Raw genomic sequence first — 25,047 nt, forward strand, 5'->3', positions numbered from 1 at the left:
ACATGGCATTTTACAGTGATGCTGCTACAAAACAAAATTGCAGAATTTTAACAGGAAAAAAACACTGGATTTAATTGGAGTTTAAATATATTATAGGGCTGTCAATCGATTAAAATATTTAATCCCGATTAATAGCATGATTATTCATAGTTCAACAAGTTTGTGAAGTTAAAGGAACAACATGTGACATTTCTGGGGATCTGTTAGCAGAAATGCTTCATGTTTTCATTGGTGTGTAAACATCTGAAAATAAGAATCATGTTTTCATTAGCTTACGATGAGCCTTTCATATCTACATAGGGAGTGGATCCTCTTCACGGAGTCCGCCATGTTGCTCCGCCATGTTTCTACAGTAGCTCAGAACGGACAAACCAAACACTGGCTCTAGAGAGAGCCTTTAGCATTGTTACGTTACCTTCTCGACACGCTTGTGAAACTGCGGTAACGCGATATGTAGAGTGCAACACCGTGGTACCGCCAGCCGCTGTCCGACTTCTGAGGCTCCCAAAGTGGTGTTATTATGGTATGGACGGCCTCTGAGCGAGGCTAACGGCGTTACCACGGTTTTGCACTCGGCGGCTCACGTTACCACAGTCCTGGATAAAAGGAGGAGTGAGCGGAGGGGTATTCAGTTGGTTGCAATCTGCAACCACACCACTAGATGTCACCAAATCCTACACACTGTACCTTTAAGAGAGTTTGGTGACTACAAACTTGGAACACAAACAAACCTCACAGTAAAAAATCTGACAAGTTCAAGATAAAAATTTTCTTGCATGAGGCACATTGAGATTTGATCACTAAAAATTAAATGAAATTCTGCCGACTACACACATCTCCACTCTCAAAATATATTTAATTTATATTAGTTTGAGTTGTCAGCCCATCAGAGTCCAGCAAACTGCATATGAGATCATATGAGAAACACCCAAAAGCAAAGAAATGTCCACAAATATTTCTCTCATCCACTAATCGACTCACAGTTGAGCTATGACAAAATCAGAGTGTACCTTGAACTAAACTAATTATTACTAGTGCTGTCAATCAAATAAGATATTTAATCGCGATGAATCACATGATTGTCTATAATTAACTACAATTAATCGCACATTTTTTTATCTGGTCAAAATGTCCCTTAAAAAGGGAGATTTGTTAAGATTTTAATACTAAAATAAAAAAAACATGCTTGCTTTGGGCAAATGTATGGTTATATTTATTATTAGAAATCTATTAACAACACAAAACAATGAAAAATATTGTCCAGAAACCCTCACAGGTACTGCATTTAGCATAAAAAATATGCTCAAATCATAACATGGTAAACTGCAGCCCAACAGACAACAACAGCTGTCAGTGTGTCAGTGTGCTGACTTGACTATGACTTGCCCCAAACTGCATGTGATTATCATAAAGTGGGCATGTCTGTAAAGGGGAGACTCGTGGGTACCCATAGAACCCATTTTCATTCACATATCTTGAGGTCAGAGGTCAAGGGACCCCTTTGAAAATGGCCATGGCAGTTATTCCTCGCTAAAATTTAGTTCGGAGTGTTATTTAACCTCCTTCACGACAAGCCCATTACAACCTAAAAATGGCACATTGCATTGATGAAATTTGTGCCGTTAAAACAAATTTGCGTTAACTTTGACAGCCCAACTTATTACTAATTTTTCTCATCATGAGCCACACAATATTTTTTTTTAAAATAGATAATTATTAAAAAAAAAAAAATGCAACTTTAAACAAGATAAAATAAGCAGTTGTTTCCATGTTAATTCTGAAAACTTATTTCAAGGTAGCAAACAAATTATTAAGACTACCACAATAGAAGATGACAAATGTGTGTTCTGTCAAACAAATAAATTATAGTTATATTCATCTGTTTTCCATCATCAAAGCACTGGCACGATAACCGGGACAAACTGTTTCATGCTCCGTCTACACCCCCCCACCCTCCACGCTCCACGCCTCCTCTCGGGAAATGTAGCTGTCTGTCACGGTGTCAATTCCTCCGTTCCCACCAATGACAGATGACAGTGTTTATCTCAGAGGAGGGACACATATTTCAGGCAGTTGAGTCTGGTTCTCCAGACAGACACATTATGTATGATGGACGGCTGGAGAGGCCACGGGGGGAGCGACACACAGTGTACTTTCCGGAGGGAAACTAGGCAATTCAGTTGGGAGACAGGTGACTTAACTCAACACCCCGGTGTTGTGAACTATGCCGTCGACGATATCTGGTGGGTGCTAGCGTGACAGCAGCAGTAGGTTTTTGATTAGACTCAAATTCTAGATGGAGAATCGCTCAGAGATGGCTGGCCCTGGCTGAAGAGTTTATTCACCTTTGCTGACTGACCTGATCAGCCTAAAATAGCGATACACATGAGAATCGCAATATTATGTTTTGCGATACTGTATCGATTCTCCAAAACACTGTATTGATTTATAATTAACCTCTTAAACCCGGCCACTATTCTGTCTTTCGAAAGGGTGCAGCGGACTGAGTTTTAAAGCTAGAGTGAAGCTACTGGCAACATGGAACTAGAAAACCTAACGAATCCATTGGTCATGTCATACTTCCATGTCGCAAAGGAGGCTAAATATCGCTTCAAAGATATGCTAAATTTTGGCGAGGAAAAACTGGCATGGCCATTTTCAAAGGGGGTCCATGACCTCTGACCTCAATATATGTGAATGAAAATGGGTTCTATGGGTACTCACGAGTCTCCCCTTTACAGACATGCCCACTTTTTGATAATTCCATGCAGTGTTGTGCAAAAACCATGCAGTTTCATACATGCAGTATAAATGTGTTATTTTCTCCTATTCTAAAATGGTGTATTTGAATATTTCTGCATACTGGGGTCCATAAACAGTCTTGGAATTACATAAATTGGGTATGACTGGAAAGCTGAGACTCTTGTGGATCCACTGAACCCAATTGTATTCATGTGTGATGATGTTAACCCCCATAATAGCCATTTCACATAGTGACGTTTTGTACTCAAATGGTGGTGTCTTTATACTATGACAGTTTTCTTAAAATTAGATTTAAAAAAAACAAAACGTAATATATCGCAACAATATATTATATAATAATAATATTGAATCGTTACCCCATGTATCATGATACATATCGTATCGCCAGATTCTTGCCAATACACAGCCCTACAGCCTATACGCCCCAAAGTCTGCCCCAAAACATTCTCAGACATGATCAGAAACTTTTTTTTAAAACTACTGGTGCTATACTCCCCACAAACTGAGTATATACTGTAGTGCTTAGACATCTGTAAAAATGGCAGCCGTACATCAGAGTTTTAAGAGGAGGTGTCTAGTCTGACAAACATTTAGCTGTGCCGGGAACTCATCAAGACACCAGGTGTGAAATCTGTATGTAGCACAAGGCTGAAGAGGCCTGGTAGGAATTGAAATGGAGTTTTTGATGGAAAACCAATAAATGTGTCTCAGTGAGTGGAGATGAATTTTTTTTTTTGGATTATGTAGCTCTCATTTTTTTATTTTGCAGCTGCATTGTGTCTTGGTTAGAAAGCAAAAGCTGAAAACTACAATGAAACTGAACAAGTTAAAACTGATAAAGTTAAAGGGACAGTCAAAAAGCAATTTAGTGCTGCACATCCATAAAGAGAAAGATTAAAAAAAGAATCGTTCTTTTTACCATCTTTCTCTGACTGATAAAAGTTCACATCTTTCAAACACCACACCTCAAGTTTGTAAAACAAGCCATCTGTTAAAATGTTCAAAAATCTAAAGCCCAATCTGAGATAACCCTGACGACATCACTATGCCATCAGAATACAGCCACAGAAGTCATTATCATACAACTGTTTTCACAGGCTGAGTCGTACTCCTCGGGAAGAGTAAACTGACCATTTATTAAAAATGACGTGGAGTTTATAACGTAAACAGGTTTGGGTCGTATGTGCTGCTGTATGCCTTTTGGAGAGGTTTTCAACTTGTTTTATTTCATTTCCGTTTTTTGATTTACAATGATCCCTTTTTTTCCAATTTCTTTTATTGTGTTTTTTTATTTTAGTTATACATTTTGCCTTTGATGTCTTACACCGGCTGTGATTCTATAGTTTCTTCTAATATTTTGACTGTATTTTGAATTCAGATGTGTTTAACTACATCCTCGATTTAAAAAAGAATGTTGAAAGAAATAAAATAAAAGTCAGCACAATGAAAGACTGTGAATGTATTATGATTAATGCATTAATGATAATGGCATGATAATGTAGGATACATCTATCTAGTGTTGTGGTGGAGGTGGTGGTGGTATCAATAGGTGAAATACAACACTGAACTATTAATCAATTCCTACATGTGAGGGACCTGCTGTAGGATCGCTGTTTAAAGGGACTGTTTGTCACTTCTTACACGTATAAATCACCCGGGTCGGTGTCCCATGCCCGCTCACTGCTCGCGTGTGGCTACGCTGTTCAGACAAGACTCCAACACAAACTACACGGAAGCACCAAAACCGCAAAGTTCTATCTGGTGAAGCCCGTCTGTTAAAAATAGTTGGCTGCGGTCGGAGGATGCGGGGGGGGGAGGGGGGGGGGGGGGGGGGGAGACCGTAGCTTTGGTCTCCAGGGCCGGAGTCTCTGCTGTACTCTGCTCCTCTGCCTGCTTGCCTTCACTCAGCTCGCTCCACCTCACGTGCATGCGCGCACACTACACACTGCAGAAGACTTCGTAGCTCTGAGAATATCTAGTGAATGTACAGTTGACGTTTGTGCAGAAATAACTGCTGCCGCTCCTCCAGACCAACAGAGGTTTTCAGTGTCTTGTGAAGTGACGGAGCTCCGCAGCGAGAAACGTTATTGTCTCCGACCGGGTGCCGGTGTCTCCCTCCGGCTGCGTTCGGGAGGATGAAGCAGGAAAAAGCCAACACTAGGATCAGCAGTGATTCATGGAGAGACCTTTGTCTGGTCAGCTAACATTACTGCCAAGCAGGTGAAATATAGAGTGATATTGTGGTTTAAGCTGACGTGTGTCGTGTCTCACTGTTTTGGGCGATGCTCGTTCATGTCTATTTAGAGCGAGCAAGCACAAGTATTTGTGAATATCTAAAAATGTATGTTGATTATTTTTACTTTGGCTTTTGTTCTAGTCTCACATGTGGTGTTGCTCGCCCTCAGGTTGTTCGTCAAGTTCTCATAAATATAGATCTTGAACTGAGTCTGTTTTGCCTCTGTTTATCTGCTTGTTTTGAAGTCAGAATATTTCACTCAGTGTTTTAACGGTTTAACAGTTGACTTAACGGCCACAGGTGTCGCTGTTAACAAGCATTTCTGATTCTTACAAACAGTCCCTTTAACACGCAAGTATAAATCCACCAGAGCTTACCAATGTTCATCTTGTTTCAAACAAAGTTCATGTTCTGTGCACTGTAAGTATTTAGAAGTATGAATGAAAGGTATCAGAAATTAAATTATCTTGTATTCTTACAAATTCCAAATTACTTTCTAAAAGTCATATCTCAGCTTGCTCTTTCTCCCTCCCTCCCTCCTTCCCTCCCTCCCTCCCTTTCTGCCTTCCCCTTCCTCCGGTTCCCCGGTGGATGATTTAACAGAAAAGGGGTTTTTGCATCCAATAATGAGATATTGATCGGAGCCTTAAATCTACGTGTCCAATGATGTGATTATCAGCACAGGTGGTGCGGAGGCTGTGAAGGTTTCATAAATGCACGTAATGTGTCTTTATGACTCCTTTAAGGTCACATCTCTGCCTTGCTGCGCTCCACCAACTGTTGATTGATTGGACCGGCAGTCTCGCCAGGCAATATAGCAGACGGACGTGCTGGTCTGTGCAGCGCTGCTATGCTATGAGTGTTCGGATTTTCACAGTGCAGAAAGCACTGGGGGGAAAAGGCTTCAAGAGATGTTCTATACTGGGCTCAACACCGTATACTTTCCTTTTACAGATTAGCACTGAAGCAATTATTGCCCACTTGTTGTAAATTCCTTATTACTGCATGTTGTAGGAGGCTAGTATTACATTGGGAACATACTTCATACATAATGCATTTGTTCTTCTAGAAATTGTGTAAAGAATTTACAAGAGCAAACCTATTAAGTGACACTGATTATACTTAGTAATTAACTACAACAAATATATTCTTGTATCTCTGACTCAACTTTGCCAAAACAATAGCTTTTCAAATATTGACAGTCTGCAATTGTCTCTACATTTTTTGACGATTAAAGTGGTAGTAGGGAGTATATTTTTGGCATCTTTGGGCATAAATTCCATATTAACCTTTCAGCATATTGTAATTCAAGTGTTCTGAGAGAAAACTAGACTTCTGCACCTCCTCTTGGCTCTGTTTTCAGGCTTTAAAAAATCTGTGTTGATCAACGCGGTTGATGGTGTGAGCAAAAGAGCACCACCTATACATATTCAACCTTAAAAGGTACCCTGAAACCACTAGCAGTGCTGTGGAGCAATGTCCTCGTATTGTTTGTATTATGCACGAGGACACACATGCAAGCGCCCGAGCACATGGGTCACGCAATAGAAAAATTCCTGCGGCCAGTTTTAGCCTATTCCACTGATCCAACAGGTGGTAGTAACAGGCAACAAAAATGTAGTAATACACCAAAAAAGTGTAGAAAGAAGAAGACTGCAAGCTTGCAAACCAAGATTTAAACAATGTCCAATTCAATATAAATATATATTTTTTAAAAATCAGCTTTGTCTTATGTGGAAGGAAATGCACTCCAAAGTAGAGTAACCTAGGAGTGAGTGCCAGAGTGGCATTTCTTATAGTGTGCTGCAGCCTCACCTAAGCATGAGATTCATTAGCTGAAGCCCTTCCCCTCTGAGGAAACGGTCCCGATTGGCTGCCAGCATGAGGCAGGAGCACAGAGCGTCGAAGAGGTTCTCCATCATCTCCTGCTCCTCGGCCGTGGACGGGTTGTGACGTTTGAACACCTGAGAGGGAAGGAGACAGGAGAGAGCCCACGAGCGAAGGGAGTGTTTAGAAAGGAAACCCAGGCAGCCATGTTGTTTTTGCATGAAAATGAGATTCTTTGAAACACAGCAAAAGCTTGTGAAATGGTTTTATTAGAGTAGTATGGGAAATGTGGGTGATATGAGCTCCTTTAATGATGAGAAGGAAAAAGCCCAACATGACAAAAACATTAGACAGGTTCATACTATAATTAAGAGAACAAAAGGAGACAGGCTGGGATAATGGAAACACCCACTACCAACATGCTTGTCAGTGGGTAACTATAATTTGTATTTCTGCTAGGGCTGTCAATCGATCAAAATATTTAATTGCGATTAATCGCATGATTGTCCATAGATAATCGTGATTAATCACACATTTTTTTATCTATTCAAAATGTACCTTAAAAGGGAGATTTGTCAAGTATTTAATACTCTTATCAACATGGGAGTGGCCAAATACTGTATGCTTGCATTATGCAAATGTATTTACGTATATATTTATTGTTCAATCAAAATCAATTAACAACACATCCTCACAGGTACTGCATTTAGCATAAAACATATGCTCAAATCATAACATGGCAAACTCAAGCCAAACGGGCAACAACAGCTGTCAGTGTGTCAGTGTGCTGACTTGACTAGGACTTGCCCCAAAACTGCATGTGATTATCATAAAGTGCAAGTTTGGAGCATTATTTAGCCTCCTTTGCGTCAAGCTAGTATGATACAAATGGATTCTTTAGGTTTTTTAGTTTCATATGATAGCAGTGTCTACACTCTAGCTTTAAAACTGAGCCCGCTACAAAAGCCTCCGAAAAGATCGGCGGCCCGTCATATTTTTAAGAGGTTGATTAAAATACATTAAAATTCGCAAGTTATAGTGCATTAAAGAAATTAGTGGCGTTAAAAAGAATTCGCGTTAACGCGTTGTTATTATTGCATTAACTTTGTCAGCCCTAATTTGAAGGCATGCCAAACTAGCCGCTAGGCAAAGCATGTTACTTGATGACATCACCATGTTACGGAAGAAAAGGCGGGACTTCAAGCGAGGTGTTTCAGGCAGTTCAGGAGCAGTGTTTCTGTTGGGGAGAGGAACTCCCTTTGGCGTGGACTTTGCGCTTTGTAACTTTGTAGATCTTTTACATAAGAAAAAAAACTATATAACACACTAAAGGAAAAGGAAAAAGCACAAAAGCATAATATGTCCCCTTTAAGAGCTAATAGGGGGGTATCTATAATTTGTATTTGTGCTCAGAGTAGGTATGAGTGAGGTTAATCGTAAAAATAGGCTTGGGGTTAGACTGGGCTTGGTGTGGACCCACATGTTAGAGTACCACCACTCAGTATACGGCTCATGGTTAGAGCTGCAACGATCAATCCATTAGTTGTCAACTATTAACTTAATCGGCAACTATTTCACTAATCTATTAAACGGTTTGAGTCATTATTTGAAGAAAGAAAAAGTCTAAATTCTCTGTTTCCAGCTTCTTAAATGTCTACGACAGTAAACTGAAAATCTTTGAGTTGTGGAAAAAACGAGACATTTGAGGACGTCTTCTTGGGGTTTGGGAAACACGGCATGTTTCACCCATTTTATAGACCAATCGATTAATCGAGAACATAATTAACAGATTATTCGACAATGAAATAATCGTGAGCTGCAGCCCTACTCAAATCTTTAGTCTGGAGATGCTCATATTTGAGAAATGACTGGGCTTCACCCCCGCGAGGCTCAAATGGATGACAGGTAAATAAGAAAAGGTAGTGGTAAAGCAAACTAAAAATAGAGAGTAAAAACTGAATCTTACAGATAGTTGCTGCAGTAACACATCAATGCCATCCATCTCTCCCAATAACTCTCTGGTATCTGTGGAAAAGAGAAGAAATATAGAGGGAGAAGATAAAAATGGAGTAACAGGACAACAGGGAGATTAAATTGAGATGGTTGCAAAAAAAAAAAAAGAAGAGACATTTAGGGAGCGGAAGGAGGACAGAAAACAGTCTGAGAAAAAAAAGGTTTAAGTGGATAAATGGAAGCAAAAGAGAAAAAGACAAAGAGAGGGAGGGAAAGACAGAAGTGCTACAACGGCATTCAAAGAGCATAAACACTGACTAACACATTGGCTACGAGGGACCTCCAGAGAGAGAAAATGAGGGCAATGAAAAATATATATGCATTATTCCATCTAGGCCTGAGTATTAAAAATGTTTGTTATGGTTACACAACACAATTCTACTTCTTAGTGCTCCCAAATGGCAGAGAGGGCAAAAATGTCTTACATTTAAGGATGTCAACACCCAGAAATCCTGTAAATTGACAGCAGAGGCCTGTGCTACGAAACGAGTTCAACATACCCAGGGTATCTTCTTGTTAACAGGTTTAACTAACCCTAACAACCGCGATCACGCTAAGCGGTCCTACGAAGGTCAACCCAGGGTTTCCCAATCTGGTTATGAGCGCATTCACGTGAAAGGGGCCGGAGTTTGCAGCATGTGACCAATCACAAACATGTCAAATCTACTGTCAGCTGAGCGGCATATTTAAACAAACAAAGAGCAAACTTTAAATATGAGACAAATATGAAGAAGTTAAACACACAATCCAGAATAAAGTAACACGGTTGAAGCTGCCAAATGCAGGAAGGACAGCTGACGAAAGAAAAAAAATGCCGACTGTGTGAATGCGTAAATTAACAGACTTATAATATCACTGCCCCGTCTAGAGCACAATAGATCTGAATAAAATTACTTTGTGTATTCTGTTAAATTGTTGCTCATAGAATATAGAATGGCAAACTGTGAGATTACTTTATTACTCCCTTTAGGAAAATTGAGGCGTGTGACGCTTCTATGCTTCTTTCAGCTGCGTCCCCCGACTCCGGCGGTGTGAAACAGACTTGGCAAATAAAAAATAAATAGAAGAACATAATTCAAAGCGGTAAGAAGACTTACTTTCGTATCTTATAATCACCCACAGCATACATAAAAGTACCGGTAGCAAAGTAACACAAGGCAATGCATACAATCTGTGGAACTGTTAACGCATGACTCCAAAGTCTGTTTCACACCATCAGTGACCAGCTTTCCTTTCTGCATTTGTTAGTTTAAACTGTGCTGCTTTTAGCCTGGATATCGACTTTAACTTCTTCGTATTTGTGTAATATTACCTGAGGATCCTCACACCGAGCTTTGATTGGTCAGTAGGCGGTGCTTTTATACAAGTTGATCACTTATTTCGAACATAACCCGCTCCAGAGCAGGTTAGGTCACACCTAGGAGCAGTTGTGCATCAGTTACCATGGCGATCTAACCCGGTAAGAAGTGAACCACCGTCGAAGGACTGAAAACCCTGAAGGGTTAACCCTGAAGTTACCTCGCTAAACCCAAATCCTGCTTCGTAGTGCGGGCCTCAGTAAGTGGCACGACGTACGCCCACGTTTACCAACAATATTTTGTGCTTTGGATTTGTTATTTTCTCTAGGCAGTAAAGTGTTCATAACTAACAAAAATACAGTGAATCTCCAGGGATAATGAGTTAGTAGAACTGAGATGCTGTTCTCCTTCACAGCAGTAAGCTTTCTTTTTTTTTCTTTTTTACATATAAACCCTTAAGTAAAATTTGACAGTAGGAAGGGATAATTACATTCAAATTAGCACATCAAGGATTTTCCTAAATTGTCATTTTCCTATTAGTAGTTGTGTGATTTGCTTTTCTTCTTACTTCAAGACACTGACAGTATTTTAATAGCGAACATTATTAATGGGAGCATGTTTCCTTTGTGAAAAAAACATTTTTTTTTGTTGAATTTTATTTTGCATTTGAAGGGCAGGAAGGGAGAGGATGAATAAAGGCAGCGCCTGTGAAGAGGAGGAGAACGAGTGTAAAATGAGACACGACTCTCACTGAATATCAATATGGCTTGGACCATTAATGAGAACCTATCCAAGGACCTGATAGTCCTGTGGCTATCTGAGGCTTTATAGGGTTTTAGTGAGGAGGGGGGAAGGGTGGAGAAGAACGCAAATAAACGTGGAGAGAGGAAGAGAAGCAGTGAGACAGGAAGACTGAAAAGCAATTGGGAGAAAGAGGAATGGAAAGATGGAAAGGAGACAAATGGAAACATGGAATCAAAGAGTGATGGAGGAAAATGACAAAAAAGGACAAGAAGAAAATAGGGAGGAAAGGACAAAGGAAGAGACAGGAAGCGCAAACTAAATGAGAGACAGTAGCAGGAGTGGTAATAGAAACAGAGACAGGTGGAGAGGACACATAAAGGAAAGAGGGAAGAGGTAAGAAACAGAAAGAGGAAAGGCTGAAACAGAAGAAGAATAAATGGGTAGAAAAAAAGAAAGGATGAAACAACAAAGGAAAGAATAGAGGAAGTGAAGAACTAAAGAAAAAGAGAGGAAAAGGAAACGTTTGAGAAAGCGGAGTGGCGACAAAAGCGGAAGATAAACCAACATCATTTGGAAGCCGTTTTACTGAGACACACTTACTGTCATTGTTTTGCAGTAAGATAGCCAGGATCTCACTGCAGTACAACTTGTTAGCATCAAACGGCATCTTTGCCTGAGAGGGAGAGGGAGAGAGACCAAAATCCAATTACCACTCATCTTAAGAAACTCTGTTCTCCAGAGTTCAGAGTAGCAGAAACTGGATTTTCTTTTTTTTTTTACGGTAAACAGAGATCCTGCCTCATAAATCGTATCTGGTATAGTGGTATACAGCAACTTGAAATCCTTTAACTTCTGGATCAAATGGTTTACATGATACACATCATAAATCATGAATTTCATTGCATGCATACATGCATATGTTTCTAAAACTACTTCAACTGCAACCTAAATTATTTCAGCTAAAAAACGTTTAATCTGTTATTACAGTAAATGTAGCTATACTACAATAATCTCCACCATAAAATACAATTTCACTAATTTGTTCCAAAAACATTCATAGAACTGACTGACACTAGTCGCTTTCGCACAGATTCCGCAATACTGCCTTAAATAAGATCCACCGCTACACTGCCCCAAACAATGGCGGCATAATGCCACCCTAGTGCATGATTTTAGATAGCATGCCGGCATCACGGGAGCAAAAGAGGCGTGACGTTTAACTAGGGATGTCAATAATTAACCGTTAACCGACATTAAGCATTTTTAACCGATTAACGCTATCGGTTAAAAGAAATGTTAATAATTAATTCAAAAGCTGAGCGGCTCAGAGGAGCGACTCGTCTCTTTAAGGAGAAAAGCTGGTCCACCTTAACAGCCCACCTTAAGAGGCGGAGCCGGAGTTGCAGGATCCAGGAAGTTGGCTCCGGTCTCTCCATGGATGTATTAAAAGAACAGCTCCAGCTCGCTTGAGCGGAGCGGAGGAGTTGTAGTTTCGTAGCATTTATTCACCGACAAATAAACCGTACACACACTGCTACACCTACGTTCACAGCTAGAACGCCACCAACAACCCCAAACTCACTAAAGTTACTACGTGTGCGGCGGCGAGCACGAAGCCTCTGGCAATGCTAGAGCTGCTAACGTAGCACAAATACACACACTGTTTGTTGGCCACTCGCTAAAGTTATGCAAGGCAGACAGAGTATCGTTACACCGGGCAGACACACAGCTGACAACCTGCTAAACTAAACTAAATGTGAGGTGGAGACTTTTACTGGGAAAGTGGCTGCATGTCCGCGACACTACACGCAGCATCGTGGCTGCTAAGTTAACGCTCCCGGACGGTGAACTTGGGACTCCCGTCAACAGATATCTGTTGTGCTCCTGCAGCTGGTACACCGCTGCATGCGAGGCACAAATCTTGTCGGTTAAGGGTTAATAATCGGTTAACAAGGATCGGTTATCGGTTAAGAACATTTTTCAAAATGAGCATCCCTACGTTTAACACAACAGCGTCGGCGTCTAGTGTGTGCGTGCGTGTGTAGTCCCGTTGTGGCGGCTGGTATTACACAGACATCACTCGGCTCTGTGACTATCTCTGATGTCGACTCAGAGGCGGAACAACTTTGTCCCTCCGTTCCGCCTTCGTACCGTTTATACAGAATTATCTTGCGGAGTGATGATCCCCACGAGATAATGTAAAGCGTGTCATGGTGAACTGGGCTAGTGAAATTACCTCAGCATGAAAGTTTCTTTACTTGTTTTAGAAGAACGTGACTTAATACTACATGCAATTAGTTGTGGAACAGACGGTTTTGCAGCAAAGGTTAAGAAAATAACTAGGGCGGGCAGCAACCAACGATGATTTTCTTAACCGATTAATTAATCAGTTAATTGACTAATCGGTGCAGCTCTGAACATAACGTCAGCCAGTGCTCTGCTACATTCTTACCTTGATTCTCTTGAGCAGCCACTGCATGAGTCCCTGCTGAGCTGCCTCGGTGCACAGGCCTGGTCTGAACTCCGCCATATTTTCTATGATAGCTGAGGAAGACACAAGTTCAAAAATCAAAATTCTACCTTCCAAGTTTGGTGTCCGCCATGCTAACGTACCCTTGAGCAACTCACTATAAACTACCAGCTCCAGGGCCAACGATGTTTCCGACACAATAAATTTCCCGACAGAGATCGAATAAGATCGATATCCGTACTGATACTGATCTCGTTGACTAATCCCCGCCGTTGTGTAACATTTAGGGGGATCTATTGGCATAAAATGGAATATAATATTAATAACTATGTTTTCTTTAGTGTATAATCACCTGATAATAAGGAGCGGTGTGTTTTCATTACATCAGAATGAGCTGTTTATATCTACATAGGGAGCTGTTCCTCTTCACGGAGTACGCCATGTTTCTACACGTGCTACTTTATTGAGTTTCTTTTTAGTGAAATGCTCAGTGAATTTCATTCTGGTAAACAGTTACGCAGTGTATATGTCTAGGGCTTTTATTGTGAAAGGTAAGAACGGAAGGAGTGGATCTGGTCTGGGCTGCCTTTGTCAAGATTGAGAGGAATAATAAAGTTTAACGTCTTGGTTCTGACTACAGAGCCTCCGTGTTGTAGTTTTATATTCCTCATAAAGTACTATAGTGTACATTTTGAATATGTCCGCGACGCCTTTATTCGCAGAGCATAAGTTCAGAAAAATCGACCTTGTGATGGAAAAAAAATTAACTTTTTGCCGCGTAATATTCACGTTCTTCTGTGTGAAAGCACTCATGAAAAACAACCGTTTGAAAAAAATATATTGCGTGAATTAATCGCACAGAAAAAGAATGGCCCCTGTCACATTAAACAAAGCTCAAGTGGTTGGATGATAGGTGTTGTGGAATTTTCTTCTTTTTTTTATAATAATTTATTGTGAGTAACATCAGGTGTACAGAAACATACAAATACAGCACAAATGTAAATGATTGTCCCTCCATATTTTGTATTTTTTCCCTTAGAGTCCCCTCCCACCCAACCCTCACACATTGCCAATGCAAAAAGGATAAACAACAAAGTTAAATTAAATTTAAAAAAAAAGAGAAATCAGAATAAAATAAATACTAAAAAAATAAAACACACTGACAGTAATAATAGTTATAGGCAGCTGGACAATTTAACTGATAGTGGTAGGGGTGTAAGAAAATATTGCAATACTTATTTATATTTTGTTTTATGATACCGTATCGATTCTCAAAAACACTGTATACATTTTTTATTTAATAGTTTACATGCAAAGATGAACTCAATACTTTCATTTGCAATGATATGCACCATCTGAATGTATGTCTTCTCAAAGTAGTGCTGTGACGTTGGATGTTACAGGGACTGTGATTAATGCAAATGCAGATCCCACTGTTCTGATTACATACAAAAAGTAAACTTTTTTACTCAGATTTTATGCATGTTCTTCATACTATGATAGTTTTCCTAAAATTAGATAAAAAAAAATGTTGCCTTCCTGACAGTATCGCAATATATTGAATCGTGATACATATCGTATCGCCAGATTATTACCAATACACAGCCCTAGTTAGTGGTAATTTGTGTTTACATAAATCAAACTTTATGATGTCATACAATTTAGCTGATGGAGAGAAATACATCTCATATGCCATAAGTCCATTAGTCTGGGTATTGTGTAATTTTTCAGCACGAGTGACACACTGATTGATCCAGAAGGGAAGTCAAATGACAGGTTGAAGTGTCATTTGTAAATGATCCAAAAGCAGACTAATCAGACGAAAAACACATTCTTCGGCTCGTGTTTTCTCTATGTTAGTGTGTCTGCCTCAGTACATACTACCACACGTATTATAGTCTTTAATGGACGCCCTCTATCAGTCACAAGTTAACATATACAGATGCTGCGCAAACACACTTTAAAAAAGAAGAACTGTCAAACTTTTTATGGAGGTCTCGTCTGGGTTCTGTCGCAGCTACATCTAATATTATCTATCTATATTAGAAAGCTGTCTCTGCCACATGATATCTCTATCAGTGCAGACTGCAGCAGACGGGGACGGAGAGGGAGAGAGAGAAAGAGATTGTGGGGTGGTGATGAAAGGAGGGAGGAGAGGAGTACTAAGGGGAGGCAAACAGAGGGAGAGGAAAAGCAGAAGGGAGGCAAAGGGGTGGGGAGACGAATCGAAGATGAGGGATGGAAAGCTGAGGAAATGAGGGATAGAACAACAAACATGAACAAAAAAAAAAGGAAATAAGACCAAAAAAAATACAAAAGAGCAACATCTGGAGAGAGGGGGAAGCAGATGATAGAGAAATGTTGAGAGGAAGGAGAGAGGGAGGGTGCTGAGGGAGAGAGAGGAAGGGGCCTTTATCAGTGATTCAAACAGAGCAGACAGACAGCGTCCTGGTGGACAGCAGGCTCAGAGCAGAGAGCAGCCAAGGCAGACAAAAGGCTTATTCAAGCTTGGAGAGCTCCCTTGATAACACACACACACGCGCGCACACACACACTAACTTGAATAGAAGATGCACAAGCACTGCTCCCTCTATATAGCCCACACTCGCACACAGAGCCAAATACACACACCTAAACAGCCCTCCTGACACTCGGCCTCAATCTGGCAACAAAGGGGAAAAAATCATCTCGGTAGACTCATTCAACACCAAAAGAGCTGAGAGGCAGAAAAGTCTGATTCATGGGAGGCTAAATACAGAGACCACGACTTCTCAAACTATCTGCTGGCCCGTGCCCTTACCTAGCCCCCCCAGACTTTAACTCTCGATAACTTAGGGTGCTTTCACATCAGGGACCCGGGCCCGGATCCGAGTACACTTGTCCCCAAAGTTCAGTTCGTTTGATTAATGTGAGCGCTCCGTATCATACTACAGTTACATACAACTCGTCGATCCGTGCCAAATGCCAAGGTTTGCATCAAGTGTGAAAACCAACCGGAAGTGGACTGCTATGTACAAAAGCAACAAAAGGTTAAATATACCAATGACAGAAGCACCAACTTGAAGTGGTACTCAACAAGTTAGAGTTTGTTGTCGCAGCCTTTGAATCAATCTCTCCAAGATATCCCCCTGCTGGTTTGAGTCGGACATACATTTAAGGCCAGATTCTTCTGATATTCCCATGTTGAAAGCTTAGGCTTCCAGTTCCCAGCCCAGACCCAGCTTGTGGACTCCTGCGTTGATGTTCTTGCCATCGACTGGGCCAGACAGAGTCTGGGTGTAGCCAACACCAACAAGGCTACGTTAGCATTTAGCGAGTAGTTGTGAAAGGGCGGGCTTTTTTTCAACGCTGCCGGTCTCCTCCGAAATCTGTATATGTGCGCAGTATTCGCCGATGTCATCCTCTGAACTACACGGCCGTAGGTGATAAGCAGGAGAGCAGGCGGGAGGTTCCTTGAAATATAAACAATAGTAGGCATTGGGGTCGGGCGGTGTTTTTTATTTTATTTAGCTAATTTAATGGTATGCCGCCGAAGAACGAGAGCCACTCAGCTGCTCAGCGGGCAGAGAAAGAGAGAGAGAGAGAGAGAGAGAGAGAGAGAGAGAGAGAGAGAGAGAGAGAGAGAGAGAGAGAGAGAGAGAGAGAGAGAGAGAGAGAGAGAGAGAGAGAGAGAGACAGAGACAGAGACAGAGACAGAGAGAGAGAGAGAGAGAGAGACAGAGAGAGACAGAGACAGAGACAGAGACAGAGAGAGAGAGAGAGAGAGAGAGAGAGAGAGAGAGAGAGACAGCAGGGGGAAACAACGTGTAGAGTCGGCATATTTTCCCATCAAACTCTGTGATATAAGGTTTTATTTTCGACCAAACCAGAGTCGGCGATTGTTGGAAAGACTAAAGTGAGTTTTATTTTGTTTCTGTCAAGTTTGAATGAAGTGTTTTTACGATGCTCCCAACTAGAACAGCTGATCTCAACAGAAACAAATACACATGGATGATGACGCAAGAGTACTCAGTACGGACCAACTTTACTAATGTGAAAGCTGAGCGCCGGGGGAGCGGGGAGGGGAGGCTGTCGTACTCGGGCACGGTACGGATCAATTGTACATCATATGAAAACGCCAAAAGAGTTCACCAATCGGCTTTATAAAAAAAACAAAAAAACAACTGTTTTAAAAGTGCTTCCTTTTTGCCAAAACATCTAAATGAGACACTGACAGCTTCTTCTCGCTGTCACTGAAAAAGTCTAGGACACTTGGCAGCAAGGGGACACACTGTTAAAACTTAAAGACTACAAATAAAGTTAGTCTACGCCCTCTGTGTAATGTCAAACCCAAGTCCAGGAGGACTCCCTGTCACCGTACTGCCCAAAGCTCTCCAACACTGGCTCACAAACACCTTAAAGGCACACCTCCCTCTGGAAGGGTTGTCATGTTTTTCAGCACTAAACACGACAAGGGTGATTAATTATTCTTATTCTGAATATTTGTATGCTATTGAGCTTCTATCTTTATCCAAAGTTATTGTGTGCAGTATAGAACCATGGAGAAGAGTCGCTGTAGCACCTACAGTGTGCAGGGAAATTTGTCCCAGATATTTGTCCCACATGTTTTGAATATAAATGACGTGCAAAGCTGCGCACTGAAAGCATCTTCCAGTCTAGTTCTTCTAGTGGTTATACTGGTCATAGGAACATGGCCAGCTTATTTCGCTGCTATTTTGACAGCCCTAGTCATGAAGTAATCTACCCATACAGGCATCTGCCTGTATGGGTAGATTACTTCATGACTAGGGCTGTCAAAGTTAACCCGATAATAACGTGTTAACGCAAATTCGTTTCAATGCACTAATTTCTTTAACACATTAACGCAAGTTGCGTTTTTTTAGGTTGTAGCGGGCTCAGTTTTAAAGCTAGTGAGAAGATACTGGTCGAATGACTAGGGTGTGAAACTACAACACCTAAGGAATCCATTGGTACCAACCATGTCATACTAACTTGTCGTGAAGGAGGCTAAATAACGCTCCAAACTTACGCCAAGTTTTGCGACCCCATTTTCAAAGGGGTCCCTTGACCTCTGACCTCAAGATATGTGAATGAAAATGGGTTCTATGGGTATCTACGAGTCTCCCCTTTGAAGAAATGCCCACTTTATGATAATCACATGCAGTTTGGGGCAAGTCATAGTCAAGTCAGCACACTGACACACTGACAGCTGTTGTTGCCTGTTGGGCTGCAGTTTGCCATGTTATGATTTGAGCATATATTTTTTATGCTAAATGCAGTACCTGTGAGGGTTTCTGGACAATATCTGTCATTGTTTTGTGTTGTTAATTGATTCCCAACAATAAATATATACATACATTTGCATAAAGCAACCATATTTACCCACTCCCATGTTGATAAGAGTATTAAATATTTGACAAATCTCCCTTTAAGGTACATTTTGAACAGATAAAAAAATGTGCGATCAATCATGATTAACTATGGACAATCATCGGTTCATTGTGATTAAATATTTCAATCAATTGACAGCCCAGGTCATAACTAAATAAGTTTTTTGTTTATGTTGATAGCAGTTTGCTTCAGGACATACAGCAACAGACGTATCATTGGTAAGGCCTCGGCGTAAATCTCCTTACCCAGTGTGTTATAGATGCCGTCAGCCTCCTCCTTCACCTGTTCATCCAGCCGCTCCATATTCTGCACCAGCAAGGCCACCACCTGACCCTCCAACTATAGACACAGAAAGATCAGGTTCAAGTCAGGGTTCTGACACATTTTTGCAACGACAAAGCTCTTCTTGTATTAAAATTAAACCACTCAAACCAAAAACAACTTCCCCCCTCTCATCATGACTACTGTGTAATATGAAATATGACTGTTGGAGTTGAGCATATGGTTGAGAATGCAATTCTGAACAAAATTCAACCTTTGACATCATTATCACTTCGAAGAGAACAGACCAGTTTTCAAATCTTACAACTTTTTCCACTGTGTTGGAAGTCTGTCAACTGAGTCCTTATCTTTATATTGTGCAACATGATGTGATGTTTAAGAAGAAAACTGACCAACTTAATACACAAACTGAAACTACAATTACCGCCTTGCGTTTGTATGCCTCCGCCAACCAGTCAAGTTGCAGTTTACATCCATGTCTGTCCAAAATGTCATCACTTCATCATTTTATCCTGTTAGACGTTTGTGTGAAATTGTCATAATTAGCATATGAATTCTTTGAGTTACGGCCAAAAACGTGTTTTGTGAGGTCACGGTGACCTTGACCTTTGACCACCAAAATCGGAATCAGTTCATCCCTGAGTCCAAGTGGATGTTAATGCCAAATTTGAAGAAATTCGCTCTAGGCGTTCCTGAGATATTGCGTTCACAAGAAAATGACTACTACTAAAGAAATGTAGTAGTCAATACCAAAACCAGTGAAATGTCACGATTCTCTATACCAATTCGATAACACGGTAAAAAAACAAAAGTAAAACAATAAATCCCATCTACTTCAACATCCACTCCTTTATCATCATTTGCATACTGATTTTGGTTAGGAAGTTAAACATGTCATAATTCCCTCTCTATTATCTATTTTATATTGCTGTTAAAACATCTCCTTCAAAACAACAGGATTTATTCAAGTTTTTCACCAAAAACTACATTATACAAGAAGAAGACATTTGAACACATCATAATAACATTCGAATTTCCCTTCGCCCAATACCCATTTTTATTGAACACAGCCTGAACGCATCACAGTGTAAATCACTGGCACCTCCCATGTTGTTGAAGTCAGCAGGACGAGAATTAGTTAACATTAACGCTGTTAGCAGCCGGCAAGCAGCACAGTTGTGCTCAGAGCTAACAGCCAACGTTAACTGGCTCTCATCCTGCCGATTTCAACACAGATTTGTTGTTTGCAATGTAGCATTATCAGGGGAAAAAAATAGGGTGTGCGTCCCCTGGACGCGTCGATAGTGAGTGCGTCCCAAACACATCTTGTGTCGTCCCCAGGACAACGTGAGATTAGTCTCAAGCCACAACGGTATTTACGGTATCTGCCGTACTGTAGAAAAACAAGTGCTGTCACGTTTTTAGAATTTTGGCATCGACTTGGTATAGTAGTATCGGCTCTTGTGACATTCCTAGTCACAGGGACCTTGACCTTTGACTTCCAAAATCTAATCAGTTCATCCTTGAGTCTAACTGGACGTTTTTGCCAACTTTGAAGAAATTCCCTCCAGGCGTTCCTGAGATATCACCGTCACGAAAATGGGTCTGAAGGACGGACAGACGGACGGACAGACAACCCGAAAATGCATCGGCAGGGATGACAAAGTGAATGTTCACTTCTAAGCCTCAAATCAGACAGTTTAAGGCACGCAGGTTCACCAGAAACTCCTTTAACTATGACTCCAGCAGCGACCAGCCCGCCACGAATACACCCAGATCTAGCTTCGCTGCCGCATTAGACCTGCAGTCGGAGTTCTGGCGGGAGGTGGAGAGCTCCGCGCCCAGCAGCAGCAGCTGCTCCTCCGGCCAGGAGCAGAGCTTCGCCTCGCTGCTCCACTGGTCCCTGCTGGGAGCAGAGCTTCGCCTCGCTGCTCCACTGGTCCCTGCTGGGAGCAAAACACCGACAACGCTGCTGGAGGCCCAGGTTATATAGAGTGCTACAGCAATGAGTCCTAAAACCCGGAAATGAGTTAGCATTTCAGCACTTCCGGTTCCCTCGTCTGGAAGTCAATGGGTTTTTTGAATGTTTTTTTAGTTAGATGCCTGAAATAAGGTCTGTGGTTAACACAAGCTGAAGAGAATTTAACGTTTTGTTCTACGACATTAAATACATCAATAAATATCCCACTCGTGAATTTTGAAGCCTTTATGTGTCTCTAAAAAGGCGGTTGCTAAATGAGACTACTAAACGTCATCACGCCTCCACTAGAGCCTCGTTGTGTATACTCGTGTTCACGCGACCGTGGTGTAGTTTGTTTATAGCCTAACGTTAACTTTTCACTTCTGCCGATTGCATTCACACTTCAAAAGTGGTGTTCAATTGTGAAGATTATCTTGCTGAACAAAACGTGTACGTATCATAAACGTTTGTTTGCCACGGAGCTTATTTTCTGCAATAATCCAAAACCCAATGGAAAATAAAACCATTAGCTTTTTGTCGAGGGAACCCAGGGCGATGCTAACTTCCTGGTTGGCCTACAAAAATACATCATCCCTGGAGCACTCTATTGCTGGGCTCGCTGGAGGGAAGGGAGACACCGGAAAACCAGAACCAGGACTGAGTGGGGCAGACTGTCAGACCCTGCTGCAGTTAAATGAGCGGTTTTCTAAAGGGACTCTGGTACTCGGAAACACTACCGCTTTTGTCCACAGGGACCGCCACAATCTACACGAAATGAAAGCTCCTCGTGGTAGCTTTAAATAATCCAACCATAGATCTGTGTGTGGGTGTGTTTGTGGAACTGTAGACAAATAGAAGATTGCTGTTGTTTTGGAGCCATACAGCTGCCTACACAGCAATACATTACGCCTCCTCTTTTCTGTGCTGGTCAGTCCAGGTCATGTGTTCTCAGCTCTGAAAATGCTCTGTTCTGTCTTAAAAGAAGCCAACCACTGGTTATTGGTTGTGGTTAAATAATGTGCCCAATAACACACAAATCATAATATTTCTATTTCATATATATCATTGTTTGCCTCATTGTAATGTCTCTTACACTAATAATCACTCACTGTAGCGAGAAACAACTAGCCTGATGAATGCCACTGGGATGCAGCCTGGCACAGAAACTCAGCCCGTACAAGCCAACAGATTCTATGATGAAGTGTCACAGTGGCGGCCGTGAAGGAGCAGGGGCACACAGTCCTTTTCCTCCATTATAAGAATATCAGCGCATTATTGTAGCTTGACCTTTGTCTGTTTCGCTCTAAATGTCAGCACACATAATGGGGTATCAAAAATCTTCCCTGGTTCATAGACAGGCTCGGCGACATAAAAGAAGGAAAGAGGGCTAAATGTACAGAGAGATGGAGAGAAGGAGGGAGAAGATGTTAAACATAGAGCTGATGCCAACAGACACAGCTGGAAGGTGACAGAGAAAAAGCTTTAGGTGACCGAAAAAAGTGTGAGAGGAGATGCTATAATTATATGGTTGACATTACACTTTGAAATATTTTTTTCACCTTGACCACATTCTGGTCACATGCTCACATACATTTCATTGCCACAACAAACTAGTTTAATTAATAGAGGGCTATCAATCAACTCAAATATTTAATTGGGATTAATCGCATGATTGTCCATATTAATCGCACATTTTTATCTGTTCAAAATGTACCCTAAAGGGAGATTTATCAAGTATTTAATACTCTGATCAATAAAGGAGTGGGCAAAAATGCTTTCTTTATGCAAATGTATGTATATATTTATTTTTGGAAATCAATTAACGACACAAAACAATGACAAATATTGTCCAGAAACCCTCACAGGTACTGCATTTAGCATTAAAAATATGCTCAAATCAGAACATGGCAAACTGCAGCCCAACAGGCAACAACAGCTGTCAGTGTGTCAGTGTGCTGACTTGACTATGACTTGCCCCAAACTGCATGTGATTATCATAAAGTGGGCATGTCTGTAAAGGGGAGACTCGTGGGTACCCATAGAACCCATTTACATTCACTGATCTTGAGGTCAGAGGTCAAGGGACACCTTTGAAAATGGCCATGACAGGTTTTCCTCGCCAAAATTTAACATAAGTTTCAAGCGTTATTATAGTGTTATATAGTATGACGTGGTTGGTACCAATGGAATCCTTCGATTTTCTAGTTTCATATGATACCAGTATCTTCACTCGAGCCCGCAACAACAACAGACAGATTTGTTTTATAAAAACTAATTTGTATGACAATAGTTTTTTTTAAATATCCATAATTCTACATTTGATAATCTGTTAGTGATCTTTTCTGCAGATGGAAAAAAAATTATTATATTGTATCAATCAATATATCAAGTGTAGACACACTGGTCTGATGCAGCACCATGGCAACAGCTTGTAGTCCAAACAGACAATAACTCAAGATGTGTTGAGTTAATCAATCCCCCTCTGCTTGGTTTGGATGTCAGAGCCCAGAAACATAAGTATTGAACTCACCAGAGCATCTATGAGGACCTCGGCCCCCTCCTCGCTCTCCTGGAGTGTGTCAATATCCGTCAGCTCCTGCAGCAGGTCCACCACTGCTATGGCAACATGTGGTTCAGGCTAAGGACAATAGACTTGTGATAAAACAGTACTCCACCGATTCAGCATTACACTCCTGGAACACTGTCAGACTCATGATGGACAGTAAAAAAAAGGATCAAAATCTATCGAAAAGCATCCTTCTTCTTTGTCAAAATCTGGTGCCTACATTACCCACAATGCAACTCAACCACTGACAGTTCAGTTGGAGATTTGATGACCGAGACGACAGAGAAATCAATAGGCCTTTTTCACAGCAGACAAGTCAATAAGGACTTGTCATAGGAAAAGCACAGGTGTTACTAATAAGCAGTGTTGGGAAAGTTACTTTCAGAATGTAATGTATTACATATTACTAGTTGCTTTCATTTGAGAGTAATACGTTCCTTTACAATATTGCGGTCTGTGTATTACTAGGCATTTTTAAAAAAATGGAAGAGGGTGACGTTGTTTCATAGCAGGAAATCAAAGCACAGATGCTCAGTTTATCGCAGTTCATTACAAATCTAGTGGTGGATGATATTGTATAGCCTGAGGGTGTGTGTCCATATAGTGTTTTTCTCTGGCAGAAAAAGTGCTAGCAGGGCGCTGGGGAGCGCTTCATCCCAGCGCAGCGCGTGGGTTTTGTTTCTATGACTACAATATCTTGGCAACATATCACCACTCTAACCGTCGTTGTGTGATAGACTAGCTTTGCTGCTTTGCTTTTTATTATCTATTTGGGCTACTATCTATTTGTTTGACTTTGTTTTTTTCACCATGAGCACCAACCGGAGGATGCTCGCCCTAACTAACACTTTGTATGTATGGCTCGTCAACGCTCAATCTGACAGCCGTAGAGCAAAGAGGAGGATCTGGGTGCATGAAACGATCCATCGGTGAACAACAATACGGCGAATTTCATCCCCCTGTCCGAGAGCTACTGTTAAATGGAAACCGGTTCCAGGACCATCCATGCATTCGCATGCAGTGGTTACCCCTTTGTATTAAAATCGCCCGCTTATAGTGTTTTTTTTATTTTGGATGGTGCACTGGCGGAAGTGGTGTGTTTGGATGAAAAAATGAAAACAGTTAACTTCAGGTGGCAATATGTTACTTGACATAGTAAATGTAATAATATTACCAAAATCCTATTAGTTATGCATTATATTACTTTATTACTGCTAAAAGTAATATATTACTGTGGTGTGTTGATTTTTGTATGTTAATTTTATACATTTAATTTTAAACAATTTTCTTTTGAATGTTTCCTCTGTTGCTTCTTTTCAGCTACCGTTAATGGTGCTAAATTCGATATCAAGAGCATTAATGTAGCAGGAAACAACTATTTGCTATGTAAAGATATAGAGGGGTAATGTATACCTGAGCAGAGAATGAAGTCACACTCTCTCTCTGTGTGTGTTGTAATCTGAGCTTCTCTGTGCTTTGTTGACACACTCGGGCCGG

At 41.0% G+C, this 25,047-nt stretch overlaps 1 protein-coding gene across 3 annotated transcripts in view; it reads right to left on the bottom strand.

Moving 5' to 3' along the window:
- ctnnbl1 (catenin, beta like 1) overlaps window positions 1–25,047 on the bottom strand; it is a 75,775-nt gene that overhangs the window by 43,926 nt on the left and 6,802 nt on the right. The window contains exons 5-10 of one of the 3 annotated variants that reach the window (XM_074642950.1): window positions 23,515–23,615; window positions 18,988–19,081; window positions 13,334–13,425; window positions 11,482–11,554; window positions 8,793–8,851; window positions 6,815–6,963 (exon numbers count right to left, since the gene is read on the bottom strand). In XM_074642950.1, coding sequence (XP_074499051.1) covers window positions 6,815–6,963; window positions 8,793–8,851; window positions 11,482–11,554; window positions 13,334–13,425; window positions 18,988–19,081; window positions 23,515–23,615 — 568 coding nt within the window. The remainder of the gene's footprint in view (window positions 1–6,814; window positions 6,964–8,792; window positions 8,852–11,481; window positions 11,555–13,333; window positions 13,426–18,987; window positions 19,082–23,514; window positions 23,616–25,047) is intronic. The other 2 variants (XM_074642949.1, XM_074642951.1) reach the window with 2 other exon arrangements.

Source organism: Sebastes fasciatus, chromosome 8 (assembly GCF_043250625.1).
Source record: "Sebastes fasciatus isolate fSebFas1 chromosome 8, fSebFas1.pri, whole genome shotgun sequence".
NCBI lineage: Eukaryota > Metazoa > Chordata > Actinopteri > Perciformes > Sebastidae > Sebastes > Sebastes fasciatus.